Genomic DNA, 15,229 nt, shown 5'->3' with positions numbered 1-15,229 from the left:
GTAGGCTGATATCTTGTTTATATCAAGGCTATTTTGTTTCTTACCCTCTAGATTCACACATTTTTAAGGGATTTTAAATAAACAGCGATCAGCTACAACACTAAAACCACTGACAAGTGAAGTGAATAACACAGACTATCTTGTTACAGTAGTGTTCTGCTGGGCAGTCTTAGGTTGTGGCATTCATGAGGATGTTACTTTGACACGTATCACCAAATAAACACTGTTGCAGATTGGAAAGAAGACTCCCGGACAGCAGCAGGACAATACACACTACCAGACAGCAGAAACTGCTCAGGAATGCCTCAAGAAACACAACAAAAAGTTGTTGACCAAACTTCCAAACTCCCCAGATCTCAATCTGAACAATGATACATGGGACGCACAAGAACAAGCCCAATCCACAGGTTCCCATCCCACAATCCACAGGACTCAAAGGATCCAGTGCCAACATCCTGGTGCCAGACACCACAAGACTCCTCCATAGGTTTCCATGACCTGATGGATGGATCAACCTACACCATATTGGGCGAGTGGTTTTAACATGAAGGCTGATCAGTGTATATAATAATCTAAACTTGGCTCATACAGTCATGATTTGTTTGTGGAACTGTTTTAGACAAGAAGCAAACATGTTTGTTCATTGTGATTTGTGAATTTCACCCTTTCATTCACACAAACCTTTACAATTTACCTTTAAATTAGTCTGTTACATGCTTTTAGTAGAATTTAGAAGACACATGAGGATGTAAGGGCCAGTTAATTACCAACTAATGCTTTCTGCATCTGATGCAGACTTTGAAAGTGGTCAATGATCACATTGTCCTTGATGACAAACAAAGCTGGATGTTTCTGAAAAGCTTTGACTTTGCACTTTTTGCACGATATAGTATTGATTTAATAATTCGTGAGGTGTGCGGGGGGCTATAGGTGGACATAGCACAGGATATCTGGAGAATCTGGAACTTCTCACTGCGTTTGGGGACGGTCAAAGGAAAGCATGTAGCTAGAAGTCAAAGCACTTCCAAAGTCCAGTGGCAAATTCTTCAATTACAATGGTTTTAATAATGAATGAAAAACGTGTGGTTGACCAAGAATCTCCTTGTAAAGTTTACCCTCATAACAAGCATGTTTTAGCTACCATTTTGTTTCCTGTCATATACAGCTTGTGCACTTCAGGAGTCGCCGTGGTCTGATGTGGATGAAAAATTTCATGCAGAAAGTATGAATTGGCCTCAAGGTCAAATTAAATGATCAATCCTTGAGTGCAAACTGAACAATTCATCAATTAAAATCATAATTTGAAACCTCGCAATCAACAAATCTTAAACGCTGCAATATATATACAAAGTATGACTACTAAATAATGAAAGTAATGCTGTATTCCTTTATTTATTAAATTGGAGCAGGCTGAAACTCCTAAGGGTTACTGTATAATATGTGAATGACTCAAATAAGCCAAGTATTGTCATTTATTAGCAACACCTCATACATTTTGTAGCATGTCTGACCAAAAATTGAAACTGTTGTGTCTATGTTCTTGTGGGAAAGCTCCATCATGTTTTAAATCTGTTGCACAATGAGATGTTTTCCCCAAAATGTTCAACCCTACTGCAAATGTCATCAAATATAAAGTTAATACAGCAGTTATTGTTTTTACCAGACAAAAACATGAGTAGGAGCCCAGTACCATACTGTGATGTGGAATAAGAACAGTCAAAACAGTCATCTCTCCCGTTTCAGAGGCTGACGCCTTTGAAGGACACTTGCAGAAGTGTGAAGGATTTAAGGCTAATAAATGACCTACAGGATTTAGAGGAGCCTCTGTGTGATCTCTTGATGTTTTTGGGTTTGAAATGTGAACTTAGAAGGAGGAAAGCCCTGATATGAGACACAAAGTGTATGCTAAAGGAGTAGCATAGACTAACTTTTGCTCAACTATAACAACAAACATGAAAACATCCTAGGGATACATATGTAATTCACATGTCTACTGTTTTTGCTACTGTAATCTCTAAATCTCCCCAAAGACAACTAATAGCAGACCTGTGTCACAGAGAAACACTGACTTACAGCATAAAAGGAAGTAGTGGAGGGTAGTTACCTGGTTATCACAGCTGGGCAGGGCGCAATATCCCGGCTCCGTCCTGCGGAGGAGACGTGGTGAATGAGTACGGAAAGGCCGAGGGGAGTGGGAGCAGACGGAGCGCGGAGAGGGAGAACGGATGGAGCGTGGTGATGGAGATCGGGCAGAGCGAGACGGTGAGTAAGTGATGGAGTGAGACTGGGAGAAAACGTGACCGTGGTGGTTTTGTTTGGGTGGACGAGGGGAGCGAGGTGGCAGGTCGGGCGGTTTGAGGGGGTCGACCAGGTCCATCTCCGTGAGGATCGGCGGCGGGGGGATGAAATCGAGCTCCTCCTCGGGCGGGAGCATTTGCCTTTCCGCGGCGTCAAGTTCTTCGAGCTCCGCACGCGACAAGTGATCCACGATCCCGGCACCGAATGAGTCTCCCACCACATTGATGGAGGTACGCATTCTGTCGCTGAATGGACAAACAGCATCAGTGTCAGCGAGTGGAATATTGGCTGAGTAACACCAGTATTTTTACAACCCTTCTCATGAATGTTTAAGCTGAGAGTGTCACTGCCCTAGCATGAACCACAGAGCAGTGATTTTTATTCTCTGCTCATCAGACACCTGACTCACAGCAGCCAGTCGACGGCGATCAGCAGGCTGATGTCCTGGGTGGGCAGGCCGACAGCAGTGAGGATCAGCAGCATGGTCACCAGTCCAGCACTGGGAATACTGGCAGCTCCAACACTGGCCAGGGTGGCGGTCATACTGGGCAGGAGAGAAAAGAATGGGCATATTTCAGTCACTGTAGTGAGAAATGCTTTGTTGCACTGGCATGTGATTTAAGGAAAACAGATTCAGCCAATCATGTTCACCACCTCACATTACCTCCTGTTTTCCACTAACGGCTGCTCTCAAATAAAGTCTAAAGCCATCATGGAAGCTCTGTGTCTGGGCCAGAAACAGTCTTGTTAAAACCTTGAAACACCAACTGAGAAATTGTCTTAGAAAAAATTAATCTGCACTGTAAAGTTTTCTTTTACTTTGCACTGGTGTTGAGAAACTGTGAATGACTCTTGAATCCAGGCTTTTCAAGAAATAGTGTCATGCAGCCAAAACCAACAGACGTATCTCATAATTCCCTGCAGACTGACTAAAAAGTAGAAGAGGTTTTTCAGACACACAACAGAATTTACTCCATGTGCAAAAGTTGATGCCAAAAAGATTAAGATTTCTGCCAAAAGACCACAACGAACAGACCATTGTGCTGTTGGATTGCGGCACCATCAGAAAAGGCACCGATGAAACCGCATTTAATAGTGGAATTCACTGATTCACTAGGTTAAACAGGCAATCAAAGAACTCACAAGTGCTTTCACTGCTGATTCAGCATGCTTACTCAGTCGAATGGCTGCCAAGGAGCCCCATTAACCTGAGGTAAACGAGACCTAAGAGGTACTGGATATCAGCTGACTTTAGAATGAAGAGAGGGTTATAGCACCACACGATTTAGTTCAGGATTACTTTAATATCATAGGAGAGCAATTAGATAGATACATGCAGATCAGGGGTTTAGATTTGTCTCCAGATTGATTGGCTGGTCAATATGCTTTCATCTGACCTAATTCTCATTGGTCAGACAATCCTTGGTTACTTCACTACATCAACAGCTTTGCAGGAGGAACCACCTACCTGTGAACACCCCTACTTTTCATAAGTTTTAAACCACCCAACATAATGAAGACAGCTAGGTATAACTTATTTAACATTTACTAAATGTTTGCTAAAGACTCGGCTCCAAACTAACCGACACTATGTCAAAGAAGTTGTTGCTGTGGCTGCATTTTGTTCAAACAGACCAAAAGCCGAGTGTAAACTTTGCAAGCAGCAGTTTGTGTATCTCAGCTCAACAACCTACATGGCAGGTGATTTGTCTGATTCACCAGATGTAGATTTTGGGCATAAATCTGCCATGTCTACTTCGCCACAGGAAACAATAACAGCAGCCTCTGAGCAGCAACCTACAAGCTAAAAATGGTAAGTGCTGAAGAAAATTTGGATTGTGCACTGAAAATGGAAATGTTTTTCTACAAAAAAGGGGCACCATTGCTGCACTCTGGGCTAAACATCGCCCATGATGGTTGTGATTGGTTTAAAGAGTACAAATATGCCAGATTGTTTTTTATTTCCTTAGACAGAGTGAAAATGGGTGCTGTCAGACCATTCTGTATGGCCCTTTGGATACATGTTTGGCAATGTGAGCCTACATATTGTCTAAAAACACGAGGCTGATTTGTCTGCATCATATTCCTTAATAGTTCTTGTGCTAGGATCACCAGTTCATAAAGTTGTGTTAACTGTTGTGCCCAAATGCAGATCACAACAGTTGCAATATTACCTCCTCCTAACATGTTTCACAGTTAACACCACACAGATGTACACAAGGTGTGATCCAATTTTCACTTTCCATTGGAGCTGATACACCAACAAGTTTTCTTTTTCCCCATCATACATGCAACACTGGTATAAAAGCAGTATCTCAAGAAGAGGTACTTCTTCTGTTCAAAAAAACATTTTCCCTGAAGTAAAACACAAATACTGCTTGTTATGAATTACAGGAATAATCAGTTCGTGCTGTTCCCAGATATGACTGCAGGCCAGTTTGGATGCTGTTCTAAACCGTTTTATTTACCACACAATGCTCTTCGTCTGATCTCAGAGCTGTGTATTACATCTCAATTATTTCTGACAAACTACAGCGCTAATTATCACCTCCCAGTGACTGGGATCTTAAGTGGGACAGCCAAGAGATTTACACAGCGCATATGGATTTTATTTTAGAGCAATTTCACCACAGATGATACAACAGAAAATGAGATTTTGGAATTTGGTGGTAAACAGCCATTGATGAAAGACATATAATAAACAACTTCAAAGTGGTGAGCATTATTCATAACCCGCAGCTGCCACAAGCCGAGTCTGAGCCAAGAAGACTGGTTTCAATCAGACTTAAACGTTTTGCTGAAACCTCAGAAATGAGAAGTGAATATCTCATTACTGCCTCACTGCATTCATTTCAGAGTTTTAGTCTGACATTCATTTCTACACATCATCACACACTGGCTTAAATTCTCATGAGTCAATTTATAATCCCTAGATTTTTTTTTGATTTTTTTTTTTTTTTTACACAGGTAGCTGTATGAATTGGATGCATATTTATAATCAGGGTAATGCAAAACCAAATGTTTCTTTTGGACTTAAACAGCTTGTCACATGCTGCAATAAAAATAACTGTAGTTGTAGCAAGACACATGCAACACCCAATCAAAGTACTGATATTATGTCATGTGATTTCCATTTGGGTACTAATATTGGCGCAGTCTCAAAAACTCACTTTGTACAGGGTGAAATGTCCTGGTTTTTGGTTGCAAGTTGTCTCAGTTTAATCTGAATTAACTCTGACACAAAAATAAAACATGCAAAATAATGCAAACCGCAGATAAGAGTGGATGCTGTAAGGACAGTAACAGTGTTTAATGACAGTAAAAGTTCCATGAAACTCTGTAATTTCGTACAATTTACAACTTTGTGTACAGTTTTGTTAACACGCTAACTATGCTAGCTTCAGTGGTTTATATTTACAGCCTGGGCAATTTTCTGTCACCACAGCATGCAAGTAAATTTCTCCCAACTGCATCATGAGGCCTTCTGTCACATATTATTATCAGTAAAACAAAGGACAACAAACTCTTTGTCCCATTGACTATAAAAAAAACCCTCCACAATCAAGTATTATCAAGGTTGTCAAGCACCTTACATCAATGTGCAACATATAAAATGTTTCATATAAGATGTAGATCTCAATATATTACAAGTCGTTAAGGGCTTCAGTGTATTGACTTTCACATTAATTGTGGTAAAATAGATTTCTGTGTGCTAAAATAATTAATTTGAAATAACATTAGTAAGTCAAAGTTGTAATTTGCACTGTGGGATTTTGTATATTGACAATTATGCTTAGAATTCAAACGTTTAGACTCTTACTTCCTTTGTGGAAACTCCCAAACTGTTTTACTAACCAGAGGAATACCATACATAACATGCTTTTAAGATGGAAAATCACTATTCATCTTTTTGCCAGTAAGATAAGGACGGCAGGACAAGACTTTCAAATAGAACTGTCATGCTCTGGTTAATTGAAGGGATATAACTGTACCTTTCCTGAACTGTGCAGTACAAAAATGTTGCCATGTCTACTTTTGATTGTACCAAAAATGCTTCCTGAGACAATGAAGTTGCTTGATCCTAATTTTCATCAATATAGCCGACTGCATTTGGAAAGCCAGTTATGCTGCAAAGTTTGTACAACGTGCCGCATGAAAACAGAAGGATTTCATGGTTATTCCAGATAGTCACACTAATGTAGAGGTGTGGTCATAGGCCAGCAGTCATAGAAAGGGTGAGATAAAATGCTTGTTTAAATTAGGATATAATGGAACACATTTTTAGTTGTTCCTGAAAGGTATTCACACTGTTGCACTTGGCTGCACACGCAACAATAACAGAAACAGCTAACTAAAGGATGAATAAGCAAATCCTGACTCCAGTCTCACCTGAACACAGCTGGGTCAAACGTGGTGTGAAGCAGGTGTAAACGTTGGATTGTTTGTTTTGGAAAGCTCCAGACATTATCAAACAAAGCCACTCACCTTAATATCACTGCTCTCTGGCTATGAAAACAGGAAACTCATGTTCCAAAACAAAAGGCTCAGGTACGACGTGCAATCAAAAAGTTATTATTCCGATCCTGTTGTGCATGAATAGAGCGCAGCATGGTCGTGTGAATGCACCAGGGAGAGCAGTAACTGTCATGAATCAGAACTCCACGTGAGGTTGCACAATTTAACAGGATCTGTGCTACATGTGTTCTTTTGACTACTTGCAAGTGTGCATTTGCAATCTTAAAATGAACCTGCAGAAACAGCAACACATCAAAGGCCCAGAATGAGGCAACCTTTTCCTTCAGGATCTTCGCTGGTGGCGAGAAGTGGGTCTACGGCTACCAGTGAGTAAATAAACAGCAATCTGCAAGGTGGAAGAGCTCACTTTATTTAAGACCGGAAAACATGTCAGGTCAGCTATGCACCAAGAAGATGCTAACATTTTCTTCGACATTCTTGAGGTTGTGCACCAGAGTTGGACTTTCAACGCCAAGTTCTACTGTAATGTTCTGAGGACATTTTGCACAAACAACCTGGACTTTGGCTCGATAGCATTTGGGTGCATTATTTTTTGGCCACAGCAACAAAATTCTTCTCCCTGTCTGCCCTACTTGCCAAATTTGTCTACGTACGACTTCTTCCTCGTTCCTAAAATGAAATTGAAGTTGGAGGGTTGCTGTTTTGACCTGGTGGCGACAACATGCTTCATGCAGGTAATGTTCCAAATGCAGTAGGAGCACTGGGCGCAGTGTATCGCTACATTTTCTATTGTTGCAGTATTGGAACTTTTTAATGCACCTCGAAGGCATAAAACGGGACAATATCATGTTTACGTGCAGAGCCATGCTACCATTTACCTCACAGTGATGATCTGTCCACCATCCAGGGTGATGTCGTTCATCTGGGCAATAAAGATGGCTGCCACGGCCTCGTACAGCGCAGTGCCATCCATGTTAATGGTGGCACCAATGGGCAGCACAAAGCGAGTCACACGCTTATCGACCTTTAGATTTTCCTCCAGACAGCGGAAGGTGACTGGCAGTGTCCCAGCACTGAAAAAAGAAGGGCGAGTTAGAAAAAAAAAGAGGTGCAGATGTACAGAGAACAGAAGCAAAGTGTTTGTTGAAAGACATAAAATAGGCAGACAGGTGGTGAAAGACATAAGTGCAGCGGTGAGGAGGAAGGTGAGGGGGTAACGTCAGGAAAAAAAAAAGGCAGCAGAAATTTGAGTGGGCTGACAGCCTCTTCCTAACAGCTGGTGCAGGCCACTGTTTCAATCCTCCAACATGTGAATTAAAGGAATTTGATTCCCGGCCCTGCTAAGCTCGGGTCATAATATAATTAGAGAAAATGTTGATAGGATTACCCATATTCACTAAAGCCTCGGTAATGTGCCAAAATGACAGTTGGTTTCGGTGGCAGTGCAGAATCCCAGGCAGGCCGAGCCAAGCCAAGCCAGGCAGGATACAGTGGGGCCGGTTTGGCTGGTGACGGCTAATCCCAAGGCTTAGACATTTACAACACAGGATCTGTCTGACATGGACTTGTCTATGATAGCCTGCGCTTACACATATTTGGCTCTGCTGTCCTGGTTTGCCAGTTCAGTTGCGTAAATGCAGAATTTTCCCTTCAGGCCTTTCAGATTTAAACCAAATAGCTGAAAGCGACTAGCAGGCGACGCCGATCAGTCACAGTCACTACAGCAGCTGCCCAAGGAATAGATGTTGTAAAAGAAACATGTGACACACATGTGTTAACACATGCCCAAACAGAATTTCCACACAGACATATACTTCCTGAAGGCTGTCGTACCTGCTGGCAGTGCCTAACGCTGTGATCCAGGCCTGGAAGATCCCAGAGTAGAAAACAAGGGGGCTTTTTCGGGTGATACCAAAAAATATAGCAGGTAGGATCAAGCCGCCGTGGATCACCAGACCCACGATAACGGTCACCATGTACATGCCCAGCTGCCGGGCCACCACCTCCAGGTCTCCAATAGCTGCGATCTTTCCAGCAATCAGAGAGGCGATGCCAACAGGAGAGTACCTGCAACAAACATCATAGCAAGAAATTACTGAGAGGAACTGATTGTAGTTTGTGCTCCACTACAGTCCACTATCTTTCAATACCTTATGCTAAAGCGAAACCTGTCTGTGTCAGTTTAAAGAACATATATACGCTGGTGTAGATTTCAGTGGGAACACAGGGGATACATCCCCCCTTATTTTATAGAACATATGTATTTATCCACCAAAATAAAAGCATGAAAGAAGCAGGAGACTTTTGTTTGAACCAGCTTATAACATTACTAATGGAAAAACAATGGCTCAGGCAGTCTTTTTCTTTCTACCCTCAAAATATGAATTATGAGCTCATGCAACCACTGAATCTATTGGAGAAAATGTAATTAGATCGATATATATTGTATTGTCACTTAGTGCCTGAATTCAGTATTGTTCATTTTCATAAATAAAAAATGTTCCATCACAAACTGATGTAGAAAATGCACAAATTGACACAAAAAGACCACATCAATGTATACATATGTGCACATTTCACTATTTTCTGTTTTCTATAATTGAATTTCAATCACCTAAATAATTTATTATATGCAGACACTTAGAAACTGCTGGTATTATTGATGTATTCATTAAGCAATAAATAAACTTGCTTTGTCTTGGTCGAATTTTTCTATGTCAAAAACATTCTCATGTAATCCCCTGTAAGACGTGTAACATCTGTACTTGAAACCTGAAAATTAAAGCGGCATTCCTGTGAACCTTCCCCTTCGTGTTAATTTTCTCTTCTGTCATGGTCTGTCATGTTTTCATTCCTGCTGCTTCATTTGCAGAATTCTTGCCTTTTTAAAAAAAATATCTCTGATGCCAAATAGTTCACCACCATTATTTCTACTTGTATAAATGTTTTACTATGAAATGTGTATTATTTGAAAGCATTTGAGTGAAACGTCAGGCCAACACTTTGTGACAGCCCCTAAATCAATCTTCAGTCATTGTCAATGCAGCACTTTTCTCTGCTAGAGCACGTGACACATTCTTGGATCTCTGGTTTCCAGCTTTGGAGTGCAGTTGTTCCCGTTCATGAATGCAGGATACTGTATTGGGACATATAAATTAAAGCGATGCTCCCCTAAATGAGCGCTTCCTCATCCGAATCAAAGCGAGTCCCATCACGACAGCAGCCTGCCCTTCCAGGTCAGCTGTGTGTTGAAGCCCGAGGCTGGCATTCAAAGACAGTTGTTTGGCTGAGTTTGCCGTGTATATGATTTGATGGATGTGCCCGTCGTATGATATGTGTTTTTGTATATACTGGACTCTGTGTTTGGCTAGCTCATAGGCCCGTGAGTAATCTGTTTATATTGAGTGAGTGATACGAACAAGGAGAGTATTCCTTTGGTGTCCAGCTGCACATGTAGATGGCCTCGCAGAGCTGCAAGACAAGCATCCTGCTGTTTCTCTTCCAACCGCCTACCCGTCTCCCCCCTTCCCTTCCCTTCCCCACTCTGAGTGCCACTGCTCTGTTTCTCTGTGCGACGAGCTTAAGTCCTGCGAAGTCTCAAGGCGTGCACTGCTCCCTGAAGGCATGCTCTCACACGCATCTTTCTATGTCCGTCTTGCCCGCATCTGCTTTCTGCTCTGCTGCCAAGTGACTCCTCTGCCGGCGGTGGATCCATTACGTTTTGGAGAGCTTCCACTCCTGCTCCCCTGGGAGCCCACAGCATTGTTCCGGGCCCCGACTCTTGCTACTCCCCGGCATACCACAGACTCCAGCAAGTCCCAGGGAAACCCTCTCTCTCTCTTCCCATCTGTCCACATCCTTCACTAACACACTTTCTCCTTCTTCTTCTGTCCCTCTTTCCTTTTCAGTCTTCGCTGTCCGACCCTGTTGCTTGTTCCCACAATTTGTCTCATATACACAACCTTCGCCTTATCCATCACTGTCACTGACCTCTGTGTGTGGTATCTCCAGAATGTCAAAGCAATGCGGCCGTTGGCCAGCAAGAGTCAAAACAGAGACACATGTTGCGCATGCTTGCAAACACACAAATATGCACACACAAACAGGCACAGGCAAGACAAGACACTGACCACATGATCATGGAGACCATCGTCATGATAATTTCATTGAGGATGTTGAAGAATTCGCACATGACCTTGCCCCGCTCACCCATCCTGCCCATGCAGATCCCAAAGGTGATGAAGAAGCCAATCAAGCCTTGACGAAGACACAAAGCTGGCAAATCAAAGGAAACTCCAACATGCAGCGTAGTGAAGCAGAAAAATAACACATGCAGAGATGCTTGGACAACACAAAACAATTCAATATAAACATCAACTCACCAAGGACGTTCATGCCCCATTTGTATTCCAGCTTTTTTCTGTTCACTAAGAGAGGCTCGGTTTGGTTTGGTGCTGTAACTGGCACCTTCTTCAGCACCGTCTGAACCTGTAGGGACACAGATTCAGATTGATCAGTGATTTGGACTGACAGTGCTGCAAAAAACAATCCACATACCTAAAGCCTGATTTTGTAACTTCTATTGTGTGTGAGCGACCAAAGCCTTGGCAGCTGCACGATGAAGTCTAATTTCTGTTTAAAGAAAAGGCAAAACAGAGGACAAGAGATCCTCCTATAAAGACAACAAATGGAAAGAAGAGAGAGACAAAAGGGGTTGAAAGGGGAAGGACGATTCCTTCCTGCAAAAGTAGTTATGCCTTTTATCACTTGAATGAATCCCTGATGAGTACAAACAAAAGAAGCAGTAAAACACAGAAGAGAGACATGTGAAGAGGAATACAGGAAAAAAAATGAGAATACCAAAGGGAGAAGGAGAGAGAGTGTATAAGCTCATGTTCAGCAGTGCTCCCTGTTCACCAGCAGATGCCTTACTGTGGTAAATAAGGATGCAGATGTAAAGAGATTAGCAGTAGCAGAAGGGCCGACCCTCACCCAGTTAAATACAGACAACTACTTCTAATCATTGTGACACACACGCATGACAGGAAAAAGAGGGGGAAAAAAACAGGATTTGGACAGAAGAAGGCAACTGTCGCATCATGATTGAGACCTGGATTATGGTTCAAAAATGATCAGCTCAACAGAAGCTGTCTACTGACTCATTCCTGTTTACTCACCATCACAATTCAAAGTTTGTTAAGGACAAAGCTCATGGGAGGTCCACAGATAATCACAAAATCAAAAGCGATTCTACAATCATCACCCAAGAACAGCTTCACATTCTGGACTTGAACCTGACATTTATTTATATATACAATTTAGTTGTACAGCAGAGCAGGTGAGAACACCAACGTCAGCAAACATCTGGTTTACGTTGTAAACTACTATGAATCTCTGCAAGGTACTTATAAATAATGCTGTAGGGTCCAGTGATAATATTTATTTTGGGTTAAGGTTAAGTTCCATAATTTCTAATGCTGCAGAGTCTTAGCTACATTTTTACATGAGTTAGGTTATACGTCATAAAAAGTAAGACTGGAGGGTTGTAAAGCAACTTTTTATATAAACACATTCATATTACAATGATCTGATACGCAGAAGGAGGAAAAAGCAACCTGTTATCACAAAAGTTTTATATATGTATCTATATATATGCACACATATAACTTTAATTTCTTTATTTTCTTTGTGATCATTTCATTTCTTCAGAGGGTGATTTACTATGTGAAAAGAGTTTTTAGTGTTTGTTTGAGGAGCTCAGCTTCTATATGTACTTGAATCTAATTTTAACTATGTGACGTTTTCATCACCTCGGGTCAAACCCTTTTAAGTCAATCAAAGGCTTTCAGTCAGTCCTGTTGACACATGCAGAAAACATTGTCCATGAAGTTTGGAGGACAACTGGAGTCTCCAGAGAATCAGCAGTCATTAAAAGCTCCCTGCAGTTCCTTCTTTCTGTCAGACTGCTCAGTGATGCTTTACACAGACATGATAATGACTTCGTAATGGCCTTGAACAGAAGCAGGGTTTCCCAGTATTTCATATATTATAATTTGGTTAATAATTGTTGACAACTGCCAACAGAACAATCTCACCTCAAGGCCCATTTGATATTCTGTTAAGGAGCTTTAGACCACAGACTTGTGAACCATCAATATTCTCTTATTAGAGAGCTTCATTCACTTGCTATGAAAAAACAAAATGATGTTGAAAAATTTTGATTTATTTCCTATCCTAGTGTTCGTCCTGCAACCTCTGAGTTTTAATCAGCTGTCGTGGTGCTATAGATGCTACAATTTCCAAATGACGCAACTGACAGTTTGAGAAAAGCTGCTAAACACACCTTGTGGTGTGATTATATTGTTTGAACATAAACTGCATGATAGTTGTTAATGCTACAGAGATAAAACCTCTTAACTGGACCATAAAACTCTGAAAGCCAACCTAAAAAGAATCCGTTTTCACTGTATGCTGGTGAACATAACGTTAAAGTTTAATGATGCAGCTTTCACTGCAGGATTTATAGCCTGGCATAATAAATTATTTTCATTAAAAAGAAAATTATTGGCCATGCCACTGGTGCTTTTTGATCTGTCTTCCCCCTTTTTTATGTTCATATTGCTTACAACCATATGGTGTGCACAAATGAAAAACCAGAGTAATAAAACAGTGCTGTGGATGTGGTACAGATGTGGAAGGTACCTGTTGGAAGCAGGCCTGCACCAGGTTCTCAGGGAAGAGGTTTCTAATCAGGTCGAGGAAGGCGTCCAGACTACTGACTTCCTGGTTCTTTGGTGCTGAGGCCGACTGGCCTCCCCTCAGTTTGGGGTTCCCTGGGTGGATCCCCAACACCAGGATGACCCCCAGGATGGCAGCGATGACAGTGGTGGACATATAGTAGACCATGGCTCTGCTGCCCATCCTGCCACTGGAGCGGGCGTCTAGGCCAGCGAGCCCTGAAAGAGAGAGATGACAGATTTACAAGGATTCTGTGTGTGTCCACAGAGGGAATGAAAGTGGCTTTTCCTGGAAGTTTGACTCTTGAAGTACTTTTAGCACCACAGGTTCCCAGATTCTAAGAAATGCATGTTAGTGCAGTTAAGCTTTAGCGAATAACCCTCTGTCAGCTGCTCTGTTCTCCACTGTTGTCCAATGTTTTTCTTGTTTTTGTTAAATAAACTGACAACTACAATAAAAATGATGATATATAAAAATCAATATGTACAAGCATCCCATGGTGGTGAGTTTCAGTGGCATTTTCACCCTAGACTGTAATAAAAACCACTAAATTCTATATACATGGTTCTTTTTTTTCCTGTAATAAAATGTTACATATTTGATTTAGTGCTGTGCTGGCTCTGTTAGTAAAGTAATGTATCGATGTTTAGCATTTTAGTGTAAAATACTTGCAGCATGCCAGCACTGAGAGTCACTCTCAGCTGGAGCTGGCAGGATTCAGCCAGAGGTCACTTGTTAAAATGAACAGTACAAGTGTAACATTCTCTCAGGTTCAGAAATATGTGTCAGTGGACAAACTTATTGAAAAGAATTTCATTTGCACAGACATCCAAAGTTATGTAGCATGCAAAATTAGAATTGCTCACAAAGTACAGCCTGGTTATTAGTTTTAGAGGTATCTTGTTAAAATGACATTTACAAGTTTTTACATGTTTCCAGATTCAGCTACATGCATTACCAGTCAAAAGTTTGGACACACCTTCTCATTCAGTGCTTTTTATTTATTTGTATTAATTTCTACATTGTAGGTTAATACTGAAGAAGAACACTTTTTTGTTTACAACATAATTCCATATGTATTCTTTTATGGTTTAGATGTCTTCAGTATTAATCTACAATGTAGAAAATAATTAATTAAAAAACTGTGAATGAGAAGGTGTGTCCAAACTTTTGACTGGTAGTGTATATGCATAATAGATAAACCTATTTAAAAGAATAACATTTGTACAGCTATCCAGTGTTTGTTAGCTACGACAAACACCATGGACTGTAAATTCAGTGTCTTTGGTTCAAAACTCCTTTAACAATGCGAGCGTCATGTTTTTAATAGAGTTTAATTTCTATATAGTTTGTTACAGTTATAGAAATGCTCAACTTGTAAGTAGCAAATATTTAGCAGAGTAACTTTTAGCAAGACTGTTAACTTGCATGCTAACATGCTGACATTTCCAGTGTAACATTTGGCATTTTAGTATAATAATAATACCATGTACAGTTAGCAGATGTTAGCATACTAGTGTAATATAGCAATCAAGTATTTAACTAGCAGGTTTTAGAAGTTATTTGTCAACATAAACATTCACCAAAGTTCAGAAATATGTGTGAACAGACCAACTTATGTAAAAGAGGTTTATTTGCCTAACAGTCCGAAGCTAATGTAGAATACACTATTAGCATTGCTCACAAAGTACAGCTGAGGCTGACAGGATTTAGATAT

At 40.9% G+C, this 15,229-nt stretch overlaps 1 protein-coding gene across 3 annotated transcripts in view; it reads right to left on the bottom strand.

Annotated features, from left to right (window-relative positions):
• The window catches only part of slc1a9 (solute carrier family 1 member 9), a 33,363-nt gene that overhangs the window by 2,218 nt on the left and 15,916 nt on the right, over positions 1 to 15,229 (bottom strand). For all 3 annotated transcript variants that reach the window (XM_035951149.2, XM_035951148.2, XM_035951150.2), the window contains 7 exons: positions 13,477 to 13,730; positions 11,157 to 11,262; positions 10,905 to 11,031; positions 8,608 to 8,841; positions 7,653 to 7,847; positions 2,708 to 2,842; positions 2,105 to 2,543 (listed from right to left, as the gene is read on the bottom strand). In XM_035951149.2, coding sequence (XP_035807042.1) covers positions 2,105 to 2,543; positions 2,708 to 2,842; positions 7,653 to 7,847; positions 8,608 to 8,841; positions 10,905 to 11,031; positions 11,157 to 11,262; positions 13,477 to 13,730 — 1,490 coding nt within the window. The remainder of the gene's footprint in view (positions 1 to 2,104; positions 2,544 to 2,707; positions 2,843 to 7,652; positions 7,848 to 8,607; positions 8,842 to 10,904; positions 11,032 to 11,156; positions 11,263 to 13,476; positions 13,731 to 15,229) is intronic.

This window comes from Amphiprion ocellaris, chromosome 19, assembly GCF_022539595.1.
Source record: "Amphiprion ocellaris isolate individual 3 ecotype Okinawa chromosome 19, ASM2253959v1, whole genome shotgun sequence".
Taxonomy (NCBI): Eukaryota; Metazoa; Chordata; class Actinopteri; family Pomacentridae; genus Amphiprion; species Amphiprion ocellaris.
Note: the sequence above shows the minus strand (reverse complement) of the source record. Positions and strands in the feature narration are given on the sequence as shown.